Source organism: Mustela lutreola, chromosome 1 (genome assembly GCF_030435805.1).
Source record: "Mustela lutreola isolate mMusLut2 chromosome 1, mMusLut2.pri, whole genome shotgun sequence".
Taxonomy (NCBI): domain Eukaryota; kingdom Metazoa; phylum Chordata; class Mammalia; order Carnivora; family Mustelidae; genus Mustela; species Mustela lutreola.
In genome coordinates this window covers 221056353-221081408 of record NC_081290.1, presented here as the reverse complement: position 1 = coordinate 221081408, position 25056 = coordinate 221056353, and the positions used below count along the sequence as shown (strand labels likewise).

General features: G+C 35.7%; 1 protein-coding gene across 5 annotated transcripts in view; it reads right to left on the bottom strand.

The window, feature by feature from the left end:
• Positions 1-25056, bottom strand: part of DLG2 (discs large MAGUK scaffold protein 2) — a 1588988-nt gene that overhangs the window by 1373982 nt on the left and 189950 nt on the right. Inside the window, exon 1 of one of the 5 annotated variants that reach the window (XM_059187637.1) lies at positions 16876-17178. The exons of the other annotated variants lie outside the window; for them this stretch is intronic. Coding sequence (XP_059043620.1) covers positions 16876-16917 — 42 coding nt within the window. The 5' untranslated portion in view covers positions 16918-17178. Of the gene's footprint in view, positions 1-16875; positions 17179-25056 lie in introns of those variants that run through there. 5 annotated transcript variants of the gene reach the window in all.

Here is a 25056-nt window from a genome sequence, read left to right as displayed (position 1 = left end):
CTAATACTTGTAAGCAATGATTTTAGGTAGATCACTTAATGTCTCTTAGTTTTACTTACTCAACTCTGAAACAGAGATTTAAACAAAGAAACAAACTATATATAAATATATAGTTTGCCTCTGTGTATACACATATGTGTGTACATATATATACATATAAATATAAATATATGTATATATATGAATGTACCTCTCTTTGTGGCTAAAACACAGTTGGTGTCAAATGAATGAAAGTTGAATAAAGGAGTCTATTATATGAGTTTAAAATCTCTTGTATCAGTGGTCATGAATATGATGGACTGTCACGAGTACAGGCCTTTTACTTCCGCAGCCTAAAAAAATATGAGTGTTAGCAGTGAGAACAAAATAGGAAGAGTCAGGTCCAGGGGCTAGAACCAGGATTTCTATAGATTCAGACTGTCTGTCATCCTGACATACCTACATAGAAAGAGAGAAAGGAACTGAACCAAGGACACGGCAAGCTAAATAAAGTGAAACAAAAAACTTCATTTCCTCTTTCTTTGAACTACTATATATTTTTTAATGTTGAAATAAAGGTATCAGTAGACAGGATTTATGGAAAATTATAATCCATTTTCTGGGGAAATAAAGCCATTGCTAAATCTCACCTGGAGAAAGCCGAAGGACCAGAAAGAGTGCATCGCTAGTATGACTACACATTGGCACTTCTCAGCACAAACCTCAATGTGCATTTTTAAAACCCAAAGGGAATGCAAAGCTCGGTTTTGTTTTCATAGGAGACTAACTGCTGACTGAAGATGTGGCATTTAAGGCATACACCATGGAAATGAGATTGTCTGAATCATGGCTTCTTCAGGCCTACTCAATCCTCCCCTGACTGACAGGCCCAACTTCATTTATACAGAGAAGATCTCTTTGATGAGGAAATTCAACATATGACTAACTGGGAGTTTTAGAGAAGCGTTAAGGAATGGCATTTCCAACACATGACAGCATTTTGCAAGTATGGGTGATTTAAAAATACACACACACCAACACACACATTCACACACACACACACATACACACACATATATACATATGGGGGAGAGAGAAAGAGAGGAAGAGAGGTTAGGCTTTTTTCTCCCCAATTTTTATAGAGTGTGACCTACATAATAACAAGAATTCAGATGTAAAGAACAGTCAGTGAAAGCGTTCAAAAAACAGTTCAATTCAATAAATATTTACTGCAGGCCTACCATACATCCAATGCTGGGTCCATGATATAAGTACTTTGCCTTAAGTCAATACCACGCAATGAGTTTGGAGCTAAAGTAGGGCAGTGTAGTTCAAGGAAGATGGAAAGTGTTTAATTTTGCTTAGGGCCAGAAGGATCCACTGAGAAGGTTAAACTAGTATATAATTTTGCAGTCCAGATAGGAGTTCTCCACTGGAACCACACTGCAACAGGGCAGAAAAGAAAGCTTTATTCCAAGAAAGCATGCCCACACCCAAATGACAGGGTTTGTGTTTTCCCAGGATGGTATAAACATTTAAGTTCACCAGGAATAATGGTCATGCATTTGAGATGCAGTGCATTTGAATGGGAAAAGCACAGGGCATTAGCTGTAGGTCTGAGTCATTAACCTCTCTGAACCTCAGCTGAGAGTTAAAACTTGGAATCTCTAAGTTCCCTTCAAAGTCTAACGTTCAATTGTTGTGTTAAGCTCTCAGAACCACCAGGTTAGAAGTCCTATCCTTCCTTCTCAAAGTTGGAGAGGGAGAAAGACTGCTAACCACATTGATTATTAAAAAAAAAAAAAAAAAAAAAAAAACCTTCAAAATATCTTGGTCAAGAACCAGATTATCCATGGGAAGAATGAGTTACCCGTTAGCCTGTAGATCACCATTGTCCAAGAAGAATATAATGAGAACCAAAATATCAGTCACATATCTATTTTTAAATTTTCTAGTAACCATATTGAATAATGTAAAAAGAAACAGATAAAATTAAATTTGATACTATATTTTAACCTGACAAAATATTATAATTTAAGCATGTAATCAAGAAAAAATATTAATGAGATATTTTACTTTTTTCCCACACTGAGTCTTCAAAATTGAATATTGATTTTACACTTATAATGCATCTCAATTCAGACTTGCCACATTTCAAATGTTTAATAGTCACATGTGACTAGCCAGCCACTCTACCAGACAAAACAGTTCTAGAATGTATCTTCAAGAAACTGCTTAGACCCCTCAAGGGATATATGTATTCCTCTACCACTTGAGGGTTTAGGCTTGAAATTAATTGTTATAGTTGAATGATGTCAATTGTTAAGGCTTTGATCTCTAGGGAGTTTTCCCTGGGAGTAGTAACATCACCCTTACTTACACCCTAGCAGAAAGGAAGACTGGATAATTATCTTTCCCATTATGGGGCAAGAGGGGTGAGAGGGAGACATCACTAAAGAAGGAAGAAGTATATCATTGACTCAGTCTCCCTGGCAGATAAGACATTTTGAAAGGCTTATAAATATTACTACATATAAGTCATACAATAAAATCTATGCCTATAAAATAGACATAGGTAGAGAAAAAATTCAAACCTAAGGCTATAATATTTAAGAGGTGGTGTTACTTGAGCTACCCCTGATTGGGCACATAAAATTCTAGAGTTATTGCAGCCCAGATAGTCTAGAAATCTGAAATTCCTCCTCCGATCTTTAGGAAACCCTGTTTTTAGGCACCTCTTCACAAGCTTGGGCTAAGTCTTTCCCTAAACAATACTTGAAGTTTCCTATCTCAGTTGCTTTTCCTCTTTGCTATCCAACAAAACACTCTATCATTCCCTCATAAGTCTACTGAATCAAAACTGGTTTTAACACTTTCCCCTTCACCTCTAAACAGAGGGGGTCATATTTCCACTCCTTCTAATTATTAAAGATTTCGCATGAACTCTCACGAAAACTCAGCGGTTCTGGAAGGCAGTATGGTGCATTTGAGAAAGACTGTGTCTATCATCTGCTTGCAATGTGACTTTGGGCATATGAATGTGTCCCTCTAGGTTTTAGTTTTAATGTCTATTAAATGGGGGCGGTGATGGGGTTGTTATAAGGATTAAAATAAATACAGATTATGAAATTCCCAGCACATAGTAAGCACTCATTGAGTAAATTCTTCCTTTTCTTTTGCAATACAATAACCATCGATGGCCCTGTTAAGTATTAGTGCTCTTTTGACTCATCCCCAATAGTTGCCCTCTTCCCCAGGAGTAGTATCTGTCTATTTAAATAAGGCTCAGTAAGAATTACACATGGAAATAGGACCCTAGGGCTTTTTCCCCTCAGCCTACTCAATGGAACTGCAGTGAAGAAGATAGACATTTTATATGCTCTTTTTCTCTGGAGGATATATTATCCCTTAACTGAAGATTGTGTCAAAAATATTCTGCCCAGGATGCTCCTGAGGGATTTTGTGGCACTAACTGTCCCTCCCACCCAGCCAAAGCCCTACATTCTGCCTCTAGCCATTTCTGTCTTACAAGCTCTCCAGACTGTGGTGCACACGAGAGAACTTGGCTTTGTTTAGCCCTAAAGGAGGGGATAATGAGGGAAGAGGTGAGAATCACCAAGTGCTGCAAAAATCAATGTTATTGACTGCTGGACGAAAGAAAAGGGAGAACAGCCTTGCTGATTGTGGTGAACCGGAAGGCAGGGAAGGAATGGGAGGTGGGCAGCAGAGTCTACATAATAGGAATGGGCAGACAGCCTTGACTGAGTAATTCTCATTACAGAGAAACAGTTCTGTATCACTGATCTCCACCCACCCCCAGCCTCTACTGCTCCCATGATTTGGCAAACCTGTCCTTTAACTTGTTTATCTGAACTAAAACAGTATTTTAGACCTAAAAGGGAAAGTGAGTGCTTTTCACTATGCTGATGAAGTCTCGATTTTTCTTTAATGTATTTTGAATTTTTCTTATTCGCTAATTACATTAACTGAATTTTTTGAACTAATCAATTGCTTTTCTAAAAATTTTATTACAGAATTTCCTTTGGACAGAATGTTTTTTATTTCAATTTAAATCCAATAACTCATTATCTACTAAACACAGACATAGATATCCTTTCTTAATAATGGCTCTATCGCCTGTAAGAATATAGTGTTTAGTACATAAGGGAGATTCAATTAATGTTTGCTTAAAAAAAAATGTAACCTGAAGATTCAGGAGTCCGTTCTAGAAGAGAAACATGAGTAAAGACTAAACATCTCTAATATTAGGTGTATACATATGTTACACTGGTAAGACAAAGTGCTACACTAGTAATACAAAGTCTAACAAGTATTATACTGACAATACAAAGTAATACAAAATACTGGAGAACAGGAAACAGTGAAGGTCTACCTAGGAGAAGATACTAACTGAAGGGACTTGATTGACTGGATAACTACTATGTAAGGGAGAGAAAAGGTAAATACTTTTCAAATCTAAAGTAAGAGACTGATCAAAACCAATTAGAAGGAAAAATGATGACAAATGTTTTTATAGTGTTTCAGAATTTACAGGTTTTCATATACATTATTCTGTTCATGCCTTGTAACAGTCCTACAGTGTCCAATGTGTGTGTTTTAGGTAATCTTTTGTTTTTGGAAAAATATTATTTGGAGCTCTCTTGGTTTGCAAAATTAATATTTAATTTTTAAATTATAAATTATAAAGTCTAGATTTTTACTTAACTTCTTAAGTTCAATATATAATTTACTGTTCTATTTATAAATCTAGCAAGATTTCTACAATCACAGTTAAGGAAGTTCTTATGACTTAATTAAATTCCCCTTGTATATTTTAACCTGCATTTATAAATTTAATATATTAAATTTCCTTTTAAAGCTTTTCCTAATTGTACTTTATCAGAGTAACAAACCTTCCCAAGTATTTAAATAATTATTTTACATCTGAAAATTATACCAAAACATGAGGAGTTTTAAGCTCTCTTCTATTTTCTACTATAGTGCAAATGGTAAGATTCTATTTCTCATCTTAAATCTCAAGTTAAAATTAATTCTTTGACATTCTAAAAGTGAATTAGTTAAATATTTTAATCTAACAAATTCTCTTTAAAAATACAAACACATGCACTACTAAATATGTGTATTATTACATAACAAAAATATTAATTAAAAAGTTTAATTTCCTTCATTATTCTATAATTGATCAAAATCTTTTCAGGATTAGAGATATTTGCCCACTAAGAAAATAATTATGCCAATTTCGTGATTGGTTTACCAAGAAATTTTGAGGGTATTTTACTTACCCGACTGAGGTTGTAGCTCATGTAGAGATCTTGGCTGGGAGACAGATATCTGCAAATACTGAAGGTGATTTTTCTTACCTTCTCAATGATAGACTAAATATTGTTTACAGTCACTATCTCATGAATTCCAAGATTGAATAAAAGAATTTTTTCTTAGGCCATGTCCCCTGGATTCAAAATATACTGTAAGGGAATTGTTAGCTACACATGTGCATAAAACTACCAAGTTTAAGGCTAATGCTCTTCACTGCTTCCATTGACTCTTCACTAGCTTTCTTGAAATATTCAACATATTCTGAATGGATCCTGCATACCACTTAGGATTTATCTGTCCAAAGTCATGTTCATTTTACTAAGTTGATGATAACATTATCAACTTCAATTAGAACATCCAGAAATTAAACATCAGAAAAACTGATTTACTCACCCAGAAGAATTATAGACTATTTTGCAAGTGGAGATGATTAATTTCAAACCTAGGTCTTCTACAAAACATCCATTTTTTCCTACATCTCTGCTGTGGCATGAGCAATGGATGGATACATTGTTGGACTGGATTCTGGCTGTATATCTTGCATGTAAGTAGAGTCTAGCAGAGGTAATGATAGAAAGGTGGTGAAGGCCATAGCATAAAGTGAGAATTTTTATGGCATTGAGAAACACTTCTTATCTGTGTTTTAGAAAAATAAGTTTGGTGACACCATGGGAAGGATAAATTTGAAGGGGAAACAGAGAGAGTCAGTGCCTACATTGAGAGGTAATGAGAATCTTCACTGAGGAAGAAAGAGATAGAAAGACAAGAGGTAGGAGAAATCACTCAGAGGTAGACTCTACAGGATTAGTGCTGATTAGATTTCTATAGGGGCTGGAGTGTTAAAACTGATTTCATGTTTCTGCTCTAAATGCCTAGGAGAATAGTGATAATAAGGAAGTTGTCTGGTTGGCTTCTATTTAAAATAATAAGACAGACAGACAGACCCCCCCCACACACACACACAGTTCAAAACAATTATTTGGTGGGGTGAGTGTAGAGACTGTGTTAGGGGACTAGCTAAAGGAACATACTTGCATTAAGTATCATAGTTTCCCTGTTTGAAGTAGAATGACGCTTTTGAAACTCAGACTCACCGTATATTTTTTTCCAAACTGAATCTCATTTCAAAGCTATTCCAAGGTTATACTTGAAAGCTTTCTATCCTCTGCTGAAAAGTAATGGTCTGAGAAAAACAATGCTTTCTGTTCCCACCTACCTTTATTTATTTACTTTTCAAAAAAGTTTCCCTGGTAAGCAGCCATTAAAAAAGATGCTTATGAAGAATTATTAATGATGTGAGAATGTCCTTATGACATGGTATTAAATGAAAACATGGGGTAAAAATAATATATCTTGATCCTACATGTGTTATACACAAAACACATATACATTCATCTATACACACACACACATATATTTTTAGAATGAAAAGAATACAGAGATTTTATATATGAGTGACAAGGCTATGAGCAAGTATAAATTTTTTCTCCTTTGGACTTTACACATTTGTTATAATGAGCATCTATTGTTTTCATTATCATGAAAACAGTTGAGATATAGTTCATACTGACCCATTCAAAACTGATTTCTATGTTTACTTTTCCCATGAGTTTAAAGAGTACAGATTATAAATTACTTGATTAAACATCCAACATAAGTGCCAAGGGCTCCTTTAGTTTCTCCAGCAAGACTCAGGGATCCGCTCCAGAAACCTACCCAAATCTCTCCATTCCAGTTTCACTACATACCCTGTGGTCTCATTTTCCTCTCCAAATCTAGGTACAGCCTTATAAACCAAGTAAATAAATCTATGTATACCTTTTTAAAGAATATGTAAATCTCAGTACACCCATTAAAAATAAATAATAAATAAATAAAACATGACTCAAAATTTGTCTCCTATTCATCTTTCATCTTAAAGACATTCCCTCATCTTCTTTCAGTTGAAAGTGTCAAAGTCCTTTATGAGCCTACACAAAAAGAAAAAAATCTAGTTTACATTTCATAAATATTTAGGGCCAGACCTTCCCAGGGCCAAATATCTCTTTGTTTTATTGTTCATCTTTCCCTTTTCAATTCTCAAGAGCTAGGTTCTCCTAGCAATACCAATTCATCCTGGAGAGTTTTATTACCTTATTTACTGCACTAATAACAAGAGCAGAGTTGAGCAAATTGTCCTCTTGCAAAGGGTCAATTGGTTATGACTGTCTCTTTAGAGCAAGCACCCCTAGAGTCACCCCTAGAGTACAGTTCACCAGGCTCATGGGAATTCTTCTGGGCAGTAGGTAATGGAAGAAACTATGACATACCCAAATCAGGGGGAACTGAGATCTGATCAGATGCTAAATCAACAAGCCAGAGAACAGCCCAACAGAGTCATCGAAATTAAAGATATGCAAAGCCGCCCTTTGATGAAGAGAATCAGAAGCCAAGGTACTAAGCACCAGGGCAAGGATCAAGAGTAAGAGAGGTCTGGGATGCCTGGGTGACTCAGTGGGTTGGGCCTCTGCCTTCTGCTCAGGTCATGATCTTGGGGTCCTGGGGTCGAGCCCCGCATCGGGTTTTCTGTTCAGCAAGGAGCCTGCTTCCCCCTCTCTTTCTGCCTGCCTCTCTGCCTACTTGTGAACTCTGTCTGTCAAATAAATAAATTTAAAAATCTTTAAAAAAAAAAAAAAAAGAGTAAGAGAGGTTTTCTTCCAGGTACTGTCTTATCCTGAGCATTGGTTCCTGTTTCTGCGATTTATCCTCATACCAGTTATTTGCTGTGAGGCCCTGGACAACTAAACCTCTGTAACTCAGCCCCTTCACCTGTAAAATGCATTTAATAAGAAAAACCTTCTCTTTGAATTATTGTGAAAATTAAATGAGTGAAGTACTTTGAACAGTGCCTGTCATCATATCACTACTAACTCCATAAACATTAGCTATTGCTATTAGGCATACTGAAGTATGTTAGTGGACAGGCTAAGTCTCAAAGGACAGGGCCAGGACCAGGGAAGTAGTACTGAACTATGAATTCTCAAATGAGTACACTAATCAGTAAATGGACCAGGCTATATGGACACCTAGCTTGTGTTCAGGGTACGGCTTTCACACATTTCCCTCTTGGTGTTTGCGACTATTGTAATTCATCATCTCCCAGATGCATACTGCTAATTGAAATTGTATGTTCCTTAAAGTAGGGAACATGTTATATAGTGTTTTTTAAATTGTGAGTTATAACCCATTCGGTATCCATTCAAACTCATTAAGGGTAAATAAAGATACAGGTTTTAAATGGGTCAGTACGAACTCTATTATTCCTCAACTATTTTTTCTGATTAAAATATATCTAGAAAATCCTGATCAAAATTATAAAAATGAAACAAAAGTTTAAAAGGTAAAAAATAAAAAGGGAAGAGGAAGGGGAAAAAGGTTTGTTATAAGGTACTAAGTTTTGAAGTAATTTGTTACACAGCAATAGGCGGCAAATATGCCTACTGAATCAGGGGTGTCTGGGTGGCTCAGTGGGTTAAAGCCTCTGCTCAGGTCGTGATCCCAGGGTTCCGGGGTCGAGCCCCACATTGGGCTCTCTGCTCAGCAGGGAGCCTGCTTCCCTTCCTCTCTCTCTGCCTGTTTCTCTGCCTACTTGTATTCTCTGTCTATCAAATAAATAAATAAAATCTTTAAAAAAAAATAAATAAAATAAAATAGAAAATGCCAGAATGCATAGCTTTTGGGAAAGTTAAGTATTACTTTGTGAAACTTATATACTTTTTAGTTGCAATTTTTAATTTATATTTCTACTATGGGTTGCAGTCCAAAAAATTGGAAAAACTTGGAATATATATGTTACTTATGCAAATATTAGCACATAATTTCTCAACAAACTTGTTGATTCACTGCTGTAATTCCAAACAGAAGCCATAAGGCAGTGTTTTCCAAACTTGTCTTATGATAAGAATTATCTAGCATAATTTCCAGATTCCCAGGCTTCTTCCCTAGAGATTCTGATGTTGGAGAAATAATGTCATAAAAAAGGCGATAATTTTGTCATTAGATAGGAAATTTGTTGAAAGCAAAATCAATTCTCCCTATTGTGTATGTATTCTCATTTGGTGGTACCATGTCTAATCCAAAGGCACATTCTGTAAAATATGTCCAACTTTTTAAATGATTTCATTCAATTATTCATTTAGCAAAACATTTATTGATCATTTGCCACATGCAAAGCAATGGGATATAAATGCATACGAGACATGCTTCCTGCCCTCAAGTAGCTTTGAGTAGACTCATTTCAGAATTAATATAGTCCCCTGATGATCAAAAGATCTGAAGCCAAAAATAAAATGAAGTCTTGAATGTACATGTATGACATAAATTATGAGTGACTACCATTCAAAATGTTTAGAGGATTAAAAAGCAGTAAAACTGCAATGGCAACCATATAGGAAAGCATTCTTCTCTAATTAATACCTGTTAAGTATAGAAGAGCTGAGAACCAGGACCGCAGAGCTGAGGAGATCTCAGTAATAGGGCAGGAAAAACAAAGATAAATATCCAAAAGTAAAATTGCATACAGAACTAGATAACTTGTCTCTAGTCTCAACTGGTATAACCTGATCCAAACTGGCAACATTTCTCACCTGGATTACTGCAGGAACTTCTAACTAGTTTCTCTGCTCTGGCCCTTGTCCTCTTAGTCTCTTTTCAACACAGCACCCGGAATGATCTTGTGAAGAAATTGGCCAAATCAAAGTCCTCCTCTCCTGAAGCCTCTCTGGCTTCCCATCTCACCAAGAGAAGAGGCCTAACCTACAAAAGCCCTACATGAGTTGCTTACTCTTGCTCTTTCTCTTGCAAGCCACACTGGCTACTTAGACATTCCTTCAAATGCTGGACTGGCTCCCACCTCAGGGCCTTTGCACTTTCTGATACCATCTCCTACATGGCTAATCCCTTCACGTCCTTGAGGTCTTTACTCAAAAGTCATCATCCTCAAGAGACTCTCACTAAACACTCTGTATAAAACTGTAATCTCAACACCTTTCCACATTCACATTTCTGATGGTTTTTCCATGTTTTATTCTTTTTTTCTTTTTAACATTTGCCATTATAGACTATGCACTTTAGTTTTTTTGTAAGATGTTTATTTAGTTATTTTTAGAGAGAGACAGAGTGTATGTGCACAAGTCAGGGGAGGGGCAAAGGGAGAGGGAGAGAGAAATTTAAGCAGACTCCACGCTGAGCGTGGAGCAACACTTGAGATCATGTGACCCATCACATGACCCATAAGATCATGAACTGAGCCAAAAACAGGAGTTGCACACTTAACTGACTGAGCCAACCAAGTGCCCCTACACTATGGATTTTACTTCACCTTTTACTGCCCATTCACCTTATTAGTATTTAAATTCCATAAGGATAAGGATTATTGTCTGATTATTGTTTGTTTTATTCCACCCTGTATTTTTAGCAACTAGATCAGTGCCTGACACATAATTGATGCTCATTAAATATTTGCTGACTGAATGAATGTAGAATCAGAACAAAGCCTCATATCCTGACTCTTACCACCATTTACTAGAAGGAAGCAAAGAAAAAGAAATGGTAAGGTCATACTACACAAAAGATACATAATTTTACTATTTAGCTAATTCTTTACCTTATTAAAAAAGATTTGAAGTGTCTGTGATACAGTGGTTATAATGGTACACTACACTGCCTATTTAGGAAGGTTTTTAAAGGGTTTATAGTAGAACAGACCTGAAGCTATCTTCATAGGCACTTAATGTTTGTGTGACATCGGGCAAAGTTTGTTCCCTAAACTTCATGAAGATGCTTCTTTTATCGTAGGTCACTGGAAAGCACTTTGAAAAAATATGTGCAAAGTTATTGGTGAGTCCAGGCCTTATACTAAGAGCTTAACAAATTGTAGCTATCATTGCTATTGTTTGTGGTTCTAGTTTATTCTTCCAATTAATTCCTTGTACTATTTTTTAAAGTTTTGTCTTAAAGAGCCTCATTAGAAATTATAAATCCAATACATTGAGTAGGCTTTAGGTATTATAAACCTAACATACTGAGCAGGTGCACACCATTTGGAGGCCATAATACAAAGGCCCAGTGAGGGGCTAATATATTATTGGCCTCCTAAAAGAGATAATTATCCCACTGAAACCCTCAGAGGGACCACTCCTGACTTGGATGAGCCATAGGTGTTACACAAACTGTCCACACATTCTGATTCATGACTCCAGGCCCTGCCTACAACAAAATAATGTGTTTATTAAAAGCATCAATATGTGGGATGTATCATGAAATCTAGCTGAGAGTAGGCATCAGTAGCATAAGGAGGTAGAGTTTCTGCAAGTTCCCCCTTCAATCTGTCTATCCATCATTTTTTTAAAATTCCTATATAAAAAATGCAAGGGGAAAAAATGAACAAAATAGTATATAGCTCCTGTCCTCAAAATATATGTTTATAAAAAATAAAAAAATTTTAAAAAAAAAGACAGCAATTATAATAAAAAAAATTCAAAGGCAAAAAAAAAAAAATGCTTAAAATCTAATTGCAGTGAGGGCAATACCCAAACATAATAAAAATTACCTAGCAATGTAAGATATTAATGGCAAAGTGATGGCATAAGGCAATATAAGATTTATTGCCATGAATGATGTAAAAATTGAACTCATTTTGATTCTTAAATCTAAGAAGAGATAAAGTAAGGGAGTTATGTGGCTGTACCAGCCTCTTGTAAGATAGATACCCTGTTCTACTTCTTAAAGGAAGAACAGAATTTAGACAAGCATGACCCTATATAGAAGTGATTCCCATTGCGGGAAACAATTTTAGCAAATGCTCAGGGCAGAAAAGGGTGCAGTGTTTAGAAAAGAATGACTTCATTGAGTAAACCTAGTAGAAATAAGCATGATGAATGTCTGAATTGTAGAGTGGTTAGGCATCCAATAAATTGTTTTAGTTTGAATTATTGATTCCCTCCAACTTAGCTATATGACCTGGCTGTGCAAATCTGTGAGAGTGACTGAAAGCAAGTGTTTGTGATTGCCAAATCCAGTATTTAATTCCAAAAGCCTATATGACTTTAAAGTCTACGGTTTTCTTTTTTCCTTTCTCTCAAAAAAAAAAAAAAAAAAAAAAAAATCCCTTAAAAAGCATTAAGATAAATTAATCTGGGGAAAAGCTGAGGAATAAAGAGAAATCTGGTATTCAGTTAATGCAATCGTGGAACAAATATTTATTCAGCATGTACTATGTACTTGGCATTGTTCCTGATGCTGATAATACAGAGACCTGAACAAAACAAACTGAAATCGTTGTTTCTGTGGAGTTTACAAGCTCATATGTGCATGTATAGTAGTCACTATCACCATAGTGATAGTGGTGAGAGAAGGATATTATATCTGAATGGTTCTCATTAATTACAAATTTCTTTTAATTGGGCTCAATTCCTGGAATTTCCTGACATATTTTTACTGAAAGCAAGTTTGAAGTCTTACCCCTATCCAGTGGCCTCAACTTTATCAGTTACGAATTAAATTGATTGAGTATTTATTATATTCTGAGACTCTTTTACAGTACTTACAACCCTTGGCTTATATAATTCTTATTATTATTATATTATTATTATTGAACATCAGGTAGATCAAAAATTTTTTGTACAAAAAAAGTTTCTATGCAATCAGTGGGAAAGATTGACCCAGACATAGTTCTTTCGGAATCCCAAATCCTTTAAAATCATTTTGATACACTCTTTTTCTGAAAAGTTCTTATATTTACTATTAAGGAATTTCAAAAATAGAAGAGAATTCTTGAATCTATGAGGTAGGTGGCAGGATATAGTAGAATGAGAAGGAAAGCAGTAAACTGGGTCAAGGGGTCTAAGCCCTACATTAGGTCTGCTTCTGATACCCTGTGGAAAAGAGGTACTGGCCATTTCCTTTCTCTATCTTAACTTTCTTATCTGTGAAATGGATCTAATATTTGCCATTCATATTCATATTTCAGAGACTGTGGGTTTGTGAGTATATATGTATGTTTACAGCAGCAGGATAAAAGAGGGAAATAATGAGATGAGGAACATAAAGCTACTTAGAAAGGCACAAGGTATCACCTGGAGGTAAGTTATTATCAATATCATTACTTTCAAAAATAGAGCCATTTTTAAGGACAAGATGATATGTACATCTGGTACAACAAATTTCTTATATATTTTCTTATCAAAGAGGTACATTTTGTACAACATAAACAATTTGAGATGATGAGTTATTATACATCTTTATAATGATCCCATTGCTCCTTTTTCCTTGAGCTGTCTCAGATTAAGTTGTTCTAATCATATTCTTTAAAAATTTAAAAGATAAAGTTAAGCACATAGGATATGAATGTTTATTGAACTCAAACTTAAAGCTAACAACAACTACAACAACAACAAATCCACAGAATGTAAATCATACCCTTTGTTTAGAAGTTTTCATTTCTTTTCCTTCATTAGAAAGCTCTCCTTCCAGACATGGGTGGCAAAAGAACACAACTTCTAAGGAGTTAGACTGTGATGATCACTCAGTCCACTCTCACAGCACTGGCTTTAGCTACCATTTATTTGTTTTGCCCTATTAATTCACTGTTCAGCCTTGCAAGACCCCATGCCCCATCCACTGCAAACTATTTGCAGCTCTCCAAAGTGTTTTACTTCTCAGTACTATGTTTTTGCCATTCCTTCTACCTGGCGTGACTTCCTCGCTCTAGGCTGCTTGGCAAAACTCCATTAGCTCTTTCAAGATTCAACTCAAAGGTGACTTCATAGTGAAACCTTTCTTGATCAGCCCATGTAAAATTGGTCAGTGTTCTGTTTTGTTTTGTTCCTACAATGCCCCACATAGACTTTCATTACTAGTCCTGTAATATTTCAAACTACTTGCTTGTTTGTATGTCTGTGGCCTTTCCAAGATTGGAAACTTCTTGAAAGCAAGGACTGTTTTCTATCAATCTTAGTTTCCCAGACTCTAGCCCAGTGCATAAATCACAGTTGTCTTTCAAAATTTTTTGATAGATGAATGAATGAATGGTGACGCATGAGTCACATTCTGAGAATTCTTAATTGTATGTGTGTGTATAGTGGGTGTACTATAGATACATACACAGTCCATACATACTAGAAATAGAGACACACATACATAGTGTATACCCACAGCACAGGATTAATGCCCGTGTTACATAAAAACACATATGAAATATAATGTTCCACTTTCAAAAAATTCTTTTGACTATACTATATTATAAATGTCCAGTTAGCAAAACAATCATTGTAAAACAAAAGATTGTGACATTTAAGACTAATTTTGTGCAGAAAAAAAATAAATAAGAGGTGTTTATATTTATTAAATCTTAACCACCTTAAAGTTTTGGGTCACTGTAACACCAATCATGTTATATCATGGAAATATAAGAAGCTATACACTCTGAAAGGGACTTTACCAGAACCAAGCAAGTAAGTAATTCAAGGCACAATAGAAATAAAATCAAATACTTTAAAAGGTAATATGAAATAAAACAAAAATTAAAGATAAAAATTATCAGATAAGACTTCATTGTACCAACTTGATGGAATATCAGACCACAAGTGAAATGTAAACTCATTCACAAAACCTTGTTATCTCAGAAGGAAAAGATAACCCTAAAAGAAAATGATGAAAGAAGGTGCAGGAACTAATTATTGGAAGGACTTAAGCATATGTAAAGTTGATGTTCAACAACTCAAAGCAAGGTTTTATGTGTTGTATGTGGCAACATGCATGTTCTGAGCTTCTACTGAAGCTTTTGTATTTCAGTACAGACTAGCTAAAGTACTAAGAATTTATTATCTCAAAGTCATCTGAATTAAGATACTATTTGTAAAACTCTTTCATTCCTTTGCTTATGAGTTTAAGTGAGAAAAAAATTACAGCACAACCCGTAAAGACCACACTGATAGTAGTCAAGAGTTTAAAAAAAAAAAAAAAAAAAAAAGATGGATTTCCCAAAACCCATATTAAAGGAACTTTGGACTCAGGTTTTCCTGCACTTCTGGAATATGGCAATGGACTATCAAAACAAATGTTATCTCTTAATCTAAAATATGTATGAAGATTTCTCCGGGGGTGGGGAACCACTTTTCTCCTTCAAAAAAGATGAGAAAAAGATGAGGAGGGAAAACATTTACAATTCATTGAGCTTGCAAAACAGTACATGCCATACCCCATAATAGGAATAGGAGTTGATGATGGGGAAATCCAAGCTGACATTAGAGCACATTCTAGGTTTTTAAATATCTCTTTCCATCTCTTTTACTATATCCATCATATGTATGGGAAAAAATTGATTGCTGAAGTTAATCTTAAAAGTAGTAAAAAGTAAATTCTGCAGAACTCTGCAAAATCACCCACACAATGTTGCCAGACTATAGTTGTAAAAGAATTGGTCACCAAAACACAAATACTACCTGTTTGAAATTCAAATAGAAAACAAAAAGGCTTACAAAAGAGTGAGCAACAGGGAGCTCTTTGATAAAACTTGTAAACAGAGAAAACAAAACTTTCGTGCCCAGACACATTAAAATACTGCCCCAGTGAAAAGGGGGAAACAATTTACATTGACATTTTTTCTTTTAAAGATTCTTTGTTTTAGGTATTAAGACTTAACTGCCCTTATTTATTTATTTATTTTCCCTGAAAGGCAATCAACTTTCCTTTTGGGCTTCCTTCAATAAGATATACAAGTTCACAAAGCTAACAGAGGATGTAATTCACTTAAATTATGCAACAGGAATTCCACAGCTGGCCTGTCTGTCTGGCTCAGTGTTGAATGAACAGTGTCAGAAAACCTCTCCAACAATAATGCCGTCCTTCCTGACAAGGGGTAAATCTCCGAAACTTAGGCTCAACTTTGGAGGCTCATTAGCTATCGCAAGTGAATGTCAGCAGAGTGACAACACTGGGGCAGGGGCGCCCACGCAGCCCCAGCAACCAGCCCACCCAGAGACAAGGATCCGTACGATCAGTACCACCAACTTCCAATGATAACAATTTGTTTATATGAACAGGATGGTCAGATATCCCACAGATCATATTCTAATGCCATAATAGCCACTAAATTTAATCCCCAGCGCTTACTCAATTAAGCTGCACGAGCACAGGCAGCTCACAGCACTTTTTCAGAGAAAGACTTTAATCTTAATTTAAATCATGCTGTATAATAGCTTTTTTTAACCTTCTCTGATTTCTTGGTTCTGGCCTACCTAAATAATTGTCATCTTTTCATCCCCCAACTCCACCCCCCAAGTGTGAGCGTGAACCTGAATTACAAATAGTTAAACCTGAAGGTCACTTCCCAGCAGCGTTCCAACATGCTCCCCCAGCGAGGCTGCTCGGCAACAATAAAACAAAGCCCTTGCAACCACCTGTAATAATCTGCCTGCTCAGCCAGCAATCCGAAAAGTCCTGAAGCTACACAAGGTAGACATTTTCTGCAGCTGGTTTAACATGTATATTGTGCCCAGTTGCCGGCTCGCCTCCTCTTACCTTCACGTTAGTCCGGAGTGCACAGTAACATGCAAAGAACATTGCAGTAAATAAGGAGCATATGGACCGGTATTCAGCTTCTCAGCACAGCGCAAGCCCCACACACACGATCCTGGGCATGTGCTACTAAGGAGCATCCGTTCCCTCTGTCAGTTTGAAAATGCATTGATCTCTGTTTTCTCTGACTACAAAACGACATGTCTTGAAGGCACTGAGTGAGAGCTCAAAATCTCTTCATTGGCTATATATAGCATTGTGCCCAGTAATTTCAATTAGCTGAGAATTCAGCATCTGAAAGTTAAGACTTCAGTTGCTTTTCCTTCTAGCATTTTAAATCACTGGGTTTAAAAAAAAAAAAAAAAAAAAACGGGAGGGGGGAATGAGCTCACTCAGGAAGGAGGGGGGGGAAAGGTGAAGAATGAAATTTAACCAATGAGTTACTTATATTTCTGGAGAGCCCCGGTATTATCCTATTAGATACTTTACAATGGGACTGCACCGGGCAGACTCTAAATGAAGAGGAAACCCCTTTCCCTTTGGAGGTTTAATATGGGCTCTGCACTAGATTCCAGGCTATTCTGATGCAGCACCCTGTTTGGCAAATCCTACAAATCACTGCAAACACATCTCAGTCTGCTTTTTCCTGTGGAACAGGACCAAGACCAAAGGATCCCTGTCTCCTCAAGTCCCCTAAAATGTAAGCGGGGTTCCCCTAGGGTGATCTGTGGATACATGCCTGAGAAATACCACCTTCTCTTACTTCCGTGTCCTGTAATATCTGTTACATCTTCCAGGGATGGATAAAGTTGCCAGGTTTGCTAACAAAACACTGCATCTGTTTTTTTTTTTTCCCCAAATTAAGCTTTATTGGTAAATTATAATCAATAATAGAGGATGGGATTGAAATGAAGATAGAAGATTCCAGGGGATATCATAACGGTAGATTCAGTAGCTACTGCTGCTGAATGTAACATGTTCAGCTGGCTCTGTAAGGATAAGAGCAAGAGAGAAAAATAAAAGCTTCTGCCCCCATGAATCCATAAGGGGGGGAAAAAACAACTTAATTCAAGAACATCGAACATCGTCAGATCCTACTGTCTGTTGTCATTCCAGTCAGGCACCCGATGCTGCAAATTAACTCAATTTTTACTGAGCCAAAAGGACAAAGTCCAATTTAAGGTTCGAAACTCTTATTTCCAGCCTAATTCTCAGCTAGAATTCTGAAGCTATCTGGCGAAATGCAAGCAGAAAGGAACAGTTCTCACTGCAGCAAAAATAGTGGGAGGAAAGAGTGGTTATGTCTTTGCCACGACGTTCCCCCATCAGCTTACAGCAACAGGGAAGATCAGCATAACTCACTAGAAAAAGCTGCAGTGACTTTTAGGATTTTTCTTTAACATGTTTTGCATAAGGCCCCTCCCCTCCGGAGCCCGCAGTGGTGCTGAGGCACCGTCAGAGGCACTGGGCATTTCTCCTGGGCAATGAGGTGAGGCAGCTTCAGGAGCAGCAAGGTATTTAAGCAAGAGAAATTAAAGGAAGAAGCAAATCAAGATTTTCTATTTCTCTCTTAATGACAAGCATTCAGAAAGTGTCGTCAGTTCTGACTAAATAGCTATTTTGGGCTGTCATTGTTTGTGCCTTTTTTTAGGAAGGAAAAAAGGCGATCTTGTCTTAAGCTGGAGATTCTCTAGCATCGTAAGAGAAGGCAGCTCCTTAATTTGATTCCCAGTTCTGTCTGTCATATGAGCCTAAGTAATTACAAATTGTGAGCACTTGCAACACAACCAGGGACTTCCAGGACATCCAAACAACAACATGGAGGGCCAACTCTCATCATTCCACAACTTTTATAATGGCTTTAAGTGCAAAACCAAACATTTTAGTTCATAACACTTTCCTCTCCTGAGGTCACAGCAGGTCACATTTCCTGCAGCACTTCCTGATAAACAAACCCAAACATAGCAACTCAATGCTACAGAAAACACAAATTTTAAAATGCATTTCTCCCTGGGGGGTTCAGAAAATTTTTAAAAACCATTTTTTCAATTTGTCAATAAGTTATGCTAGTTTATGTTTTTGTTTTTGTTTTTGTTTTTTTCATTAGGGATCGTGGTTGGGGGAAGCAACTTTGTAGCTTTTTAAAAAAAAAAAATATTATCTTAGTAGACCCTAGGGTATTTGGATGGCCCAGGAGAGATAGAAAAGAGCTAGGAAATGTTACAAATCTCAAAACAGTTCATAGGGAAGGATTAAGTAAAAATGAAGTTACAGGTGAAAAAGCACATGGAGATTTATTTCCCTGCCAAGGCATTCAGGGAGGCTTCTGACAGAATTTCAGATACAGGGTGCCTGGGTGGCTCGGGGGTTAAATAAAGCCTCTGCCTTAGGCTCATGTCATGATCCCAAGGGGAGATTTCTTCCCACCCCCACCCCCAACCCTGCCTGCCTTTCTGCTTACTTGTGATCTCTGTCTGTCAAATAACACATAAAAACTTAAAAAAAAAAAAAGAAAGAAAGAAAGAAAATGTATGTACATTCTAAAGAAAGGCTCTTAGACTTGCAGATCTGCTTAAAACTCCCACCTACGCTTACCCATCCCACAGCATCCCAGTATGGAATGGACCTGGGCCATACCCGTAGATTTACTGCTTAGATTTCCTAACCGTACTAGGATAGCGGACTTATTTTTCTCATTTTACAGATACAAGGAAAGCACTAACTACAATGACAACGTCCTACTGAAAAGTGTTTCCTGTTTTTAGGCAGAGCTCAACAGGACAATGTACCTCTGAAAGAGTAACATTCGCTTTTGCAGAAGAAAACAATAACTGGCTAAATATTTATGAGATGGCACAGTAAATTTAGGCTCCAATCCTCATGAGCCAGGAGTCCTCGAAAATTCCTTCCACATCGGGTCCTCTCTTTTACCATTTATAAAACCGCAATGTCTAAAATGGGGATCATACTTAATTCATAGCGTCACTGAGAAGGTTCAAGATGAATGCCATCATCAGAATAGTCTGGATAGATCAAAATTTAAGTATAAAAATTGAAGTAATAAACATATTAGAAGAAAACAGATTTAGTTTTGGCTTTATATAATAGCAGAGTAATCTGAAGCCTTGTAAGAAAAATAAACAACTGTGACTATATAAAAATATAAAAATTCTGCTTGGCTAAATTGTAACAATGGCAAAAGGCAAAAGGGGAAAACAATGCAATATATTCAGTGGAATATTTCCTTAAGATACAAAACATGTTCATAAGTCACTAAGAAAAAAATATGAACATGAATGAAAAAAATAAGTAAAGAACATAAAGTGGTAATTCACAAAAAGACCATACAACACATTTAAAATGCTTTACCTCCTTCATACTTAAGGAAAAGCATAAAAATTAGAAAAGATTTTTAAAGTTGATATATCAAGTACTAATGGTGAAAACTTTGGGAAAGGTATTTAATCTATCAAATATTTTAAAAGACACATTCTCTTTGATGTATTGATTCAACTTCAACTCTCAGGAATTAATCCCAGATAGATATAGATATATATAGAAAGAGATACACACACACACACACACACACACACATATGCAGATATATTATAAATACCCATTAATGCAAAACTTACTGTAAGATTACCATTTATCTATACCATGGAATACTGTACACTTATTAGAAAAATATAAGGTACATATACATATTCTTATATCAAAAGATATTAAAGTTACAGTGTTACACATAAAAGCAAGGTTGTTGAAGAGTTCGTATATTATGAGCCCATAGTTATATGTATATTTATATGTAATTGTGGCAGAGGGGTGTGTGTGTATCTGTGCACACATGGGTATAAAATTTTGGCAGTGTTGATCATTGGGAATTGAGATGAGGCTTAGGAAGGGAAATCAGATATTACCTTTAATTTTTCCTTTTATATCTTCTAAATACTACAGTGGCCTCACCCACAATGAACTATTAATCCAATATCCTCTCTCGGTAAATGAGAGAAATAAAGATACAGGAAGGGACCTGTGAGGGGATCTGCCTTTTATAGCAAAAATGAGCACTGGTTAGAGATGATCATGACACAAGGGATAGAAATGTACCGATTCTTAAGTGATGTTAGCTCCTGAGTACCTGCTGCAGCGTGACATTGTCCTAGAAGGCATATAATTCTAGAGTGTAATATATTGTTCTTAAAGCATGGCCTTTAACACAAGCCAGCAACTTTATTTCTTAAATTAAGAAGTGGCTATCAAGTAAACTTGATTTTAGCAAATTTTTACCGTAAGCACTGAATTTAGAACCTGACACCTACATATAGTCCGTATCTCTTTCTCTCTCTCTTTCTTTACAATGAACACTGCTGTAGCTCGAATGTTTATGTTCCCCCAAAATCCCTATGTTGAAAACTAATCCCCAATGTAATGGTATTTGGAGGTGAGGCCTTTGGGAGATAGTTAGGTCCTCAGGAATGTGATTACTGCCCTTACAAAAGAAGGCCCAGACAGCTCCCTTGCCCCTTCCACCATATGAGGACACAATAAAAAGGCGGATATCTATGACCAGAAAGTCAACACTCACCAGATCAGTGGGCGCCCTGATCTTGAACCTCCAGCCTCCAGAACTGTGAAAAATAAACTTCTATTGTTTATAAGCCAGTCAGTTTACAGTATTTTGTTATAGCAGCCCAAATGGACTAAGACAAGCATGCAACACTTTTTGATTATAACCTAGTTTCTGTAATTTTTTTAATATTAAAGCAATTTGCAATTAAAACTTGTTAATAATAATGACAGCAACAATGTCTGTTAATATGGACAAATAATTCATATATCTGGACAAAATTCTCAATTATAAAATGAGGTTGTACTATCTAATTCTTTCTTAAAGGCAGAATAACTTTGGTAGGTTTGCTTGGTTTTGTTTTATTTAATTAGGACAGATAAGATGTGTTTAAATGTTAAGGATCCACTAGATTGTATTCCAGACCAATTAAATCAGAATATCTGGAGATGGAATCAAGGCATCAGAATTTTATAAAGATCCTCAGGTGATTATAATGTGCAGCTAGGATACAGAATTACTTATAGCAGGGTCAACTGCTGATTCTATAAAGAGCCAGATAGGGAATATTTTATACATGCAAGCCGTACAATCATTGTTGTAACTACAAATTCTATTACAACTACTCAACTTTGATGTTGTAGTGAGAGAACAGCCATAGACATTATATAGTGTGTTCCAATAAAACTTCATTAATAAACATTAAAACCTGAATTTCATATAATGCTCACATGGTAGAAACATTGTTCTTCTTTTGACACCTTTCAAATATTTAAACATGTAAAAACATTTTTTAGCTTGTATTTTGCATTTCCTTACTCTGGAATCTCAAGCAGTGGTTCTCAAAGTGTAGTTCTTCAGTTAACAGCATTAGCATAAGCTGGGAATTTGTTAGAAAACAAAATTTCAGGTCATACGCCAGACCTACCAAACAGAGCTCAAGAATCTCTGTAAGCAAGAACCCCATGTGATTGTCATGTAAGTTAAGGTTTGAAAACTGCTGCTTTAAAGCAAAAGAAGAAACTGAGAGCTAAGTTTCTCACAAAAGCAGGAAGACATAGACTCCAGAGTATAGACAGAAAAATTAGCCTTAGAGGAGAAATAATACAGATAATAAAGAGAAAATGACTGCTTGTGCATGTGAGATCACTCTAGAGTGGAGGCTCAAGCCTGAGATAGAGGCCAGTTGAGCCAGGGACCATCCAACTAACACTTTAGAATTTAATCCTTTTCCTCTTAGAAACTCTAAAAGCTCTTAGACTTCGGAGTAAAAAACCAAAACAAAACAAACAAAAAAACCACAACAGCTTGGCTTTAAATTCCTTTTCTGCCACTTACCAGTAGCATGACCTTGGGCAAGTTACATAACCTCTCTCTGAGACAGAGTATTCCTCTGTAAAATGAATAAACCTACTTCACAGGGACACTGTAATGACTGAAATAAATAAGGTGTGCAAACGGCTTGACCTAGTACCTGGTAGGCAGTAAATGTAAGTGGCACTTTTTAGTGTTAAGAAGGCTGAAATGACGGGAAAGAAGAAATATAAAAAGATGTTATCGTTACTCTTGACTAACTTCTAACTATCTAGAAGATACCGTGTAGGAGTTTGTAAACCTTGGACTTCCCTAGGATTTCCAATCAGCCCTGAAGGGGAGTCTCTGGAAATATGGATATCTCATTATAACCTCTGAACTGATTTCATAACATTGGAATTCTTTATATCTTCCTTGTCATTTTTCTGAGATAATACTTAAAATTTTAATTTAAAAATTACAAAGCATGTCAGAACTTTTCAAGATTTTCCACCAAAGTATCCCCCAAAGCAGAAAGGAATGAATTTATTACTCTTGAAGGACAGGAACAAAATGGAATTCTTTAATGTCTCATTTGTTATCTTTAAAATTCACATAAATGCTAAATTCAAGTTGACAATATCTCTGTATTTGTTATAAAGTAATGTTTTATATTACTTACTGACCATTAGATTTAATAAGCTAAGAAGACTGTGTGCTGCTTATCCCATGGCTTTAAGTACCTTCTGGCATATGTACTACTTGTGTATGCTTAGAGGTATCCTTGCTTCGGTTCACAAAGTAGAAATAGTAGAAGTAGAAACATTTAATTCCTGGTCTTCACACCAGCCTTGAAGGTATTGTCATCATCCCTTTGTATCCAGTGAGAATACAAGGAATTCCACCCCCCCATATTTTCTTCTAGGTGTTTTTATAATTTCAAATCTTATATTTAAGTATGTAATGTAATTTGAGTTGATTTTTATGTATGCTGTGAAATAAGGGTTCAAGTTCATTCTTTTTCATGTGGATATTCAGTTTGCCCAATACTATTTATTGAACAGACTATCCTTTCTCGATTGTGTTCTTGGTGCCTTTGTCAAGGATCAGTTGACCATATATGCAAGAGTTTATTTCTGGGCCCCTCTGTTATGTTCCATTGGTTTGTTTCTGGTTTTTATGCTTTGGTTTTTATGTCTGTTCTGATTTTTAGAGCTTTGTAATAGTATTTGAAATCAAGAACTGTGATGCCTTTAGCTTGGTTCTTTTTGCTCAAGATTGCTTTGGTTATTCAGGATCTTTTGTGGTGCCAAGTGAATATTAGAATTGTTTTGTTTCTATTTCTATAAAAGATGTCATTGGAATTTTGATTCATATTAATTGAATCAGTACATCCTTTTAAATGGTATGAACATTTTAACAATATAAATTCTTCCAATCCATGAACATGGAATATCTTTCCACTTACTTGTGTCTTCTTCAATTTCTTTCACTAATGTTTGTAACTTTCAGTGTACGGATCTTTCACAAGGTTAAATTTATTAACAAGTATTTTATTGTTTTTGATGCAATTGTAAATAGGTGTTTTCTAAATTTCTTTTTCAGGTATTTTTGTTAGTGTGTAGAAATGCTGCTGATTCCTGTATATTGATTTTGTATCCTGCAATTTCACTGAATTCATTGATTAGATTTAACAGTTTCTTGGTAAAGTCTTTAGGATTATCTCTATATAAGATCAATTCATCTGCAAAGAAAGGATATTTTAACTTCCTTTCTAAATAGATGTGTTTGTTTATTTTCTTGCCTAGTTGTATATGCTAGGACTTCCAGTAGTGTGTTGATTAGAAGTGGTCAGAATGGGCATGCTTGTCTTATACCTGATCTTTGAGAAAAAGATTTCAGTTTTTCACCACTGAGTATGATGTCACCTGTGAGCTTGTCATTTTTGGCCTTTATTATGTTGAGTCACACTCCTTCTATACCTAATTAGTTGGGAGTTTTTACCATGAAAGAATGTTAAAATTTGTCAAATGCTTTTTCTGCATCTATTATAATAATTATATATATATTTTGTGTATATATACATATATTTATATTTATATTTATATACTTATATATATTTATGTATATATATACACAGAGATATATATAGATATATATAGAGAATAATTTTATATATATATAAAATTGAAGTATAATTAACATACCATGTTATATTTGTTTCAGGTGTATGATATAATGATATAATGATTCAACAATTCTGTCATTACTAAGTGCTCATCCTAGTAAGTACACTCTTTTTTTTTTTTTTTTTTTTTTTC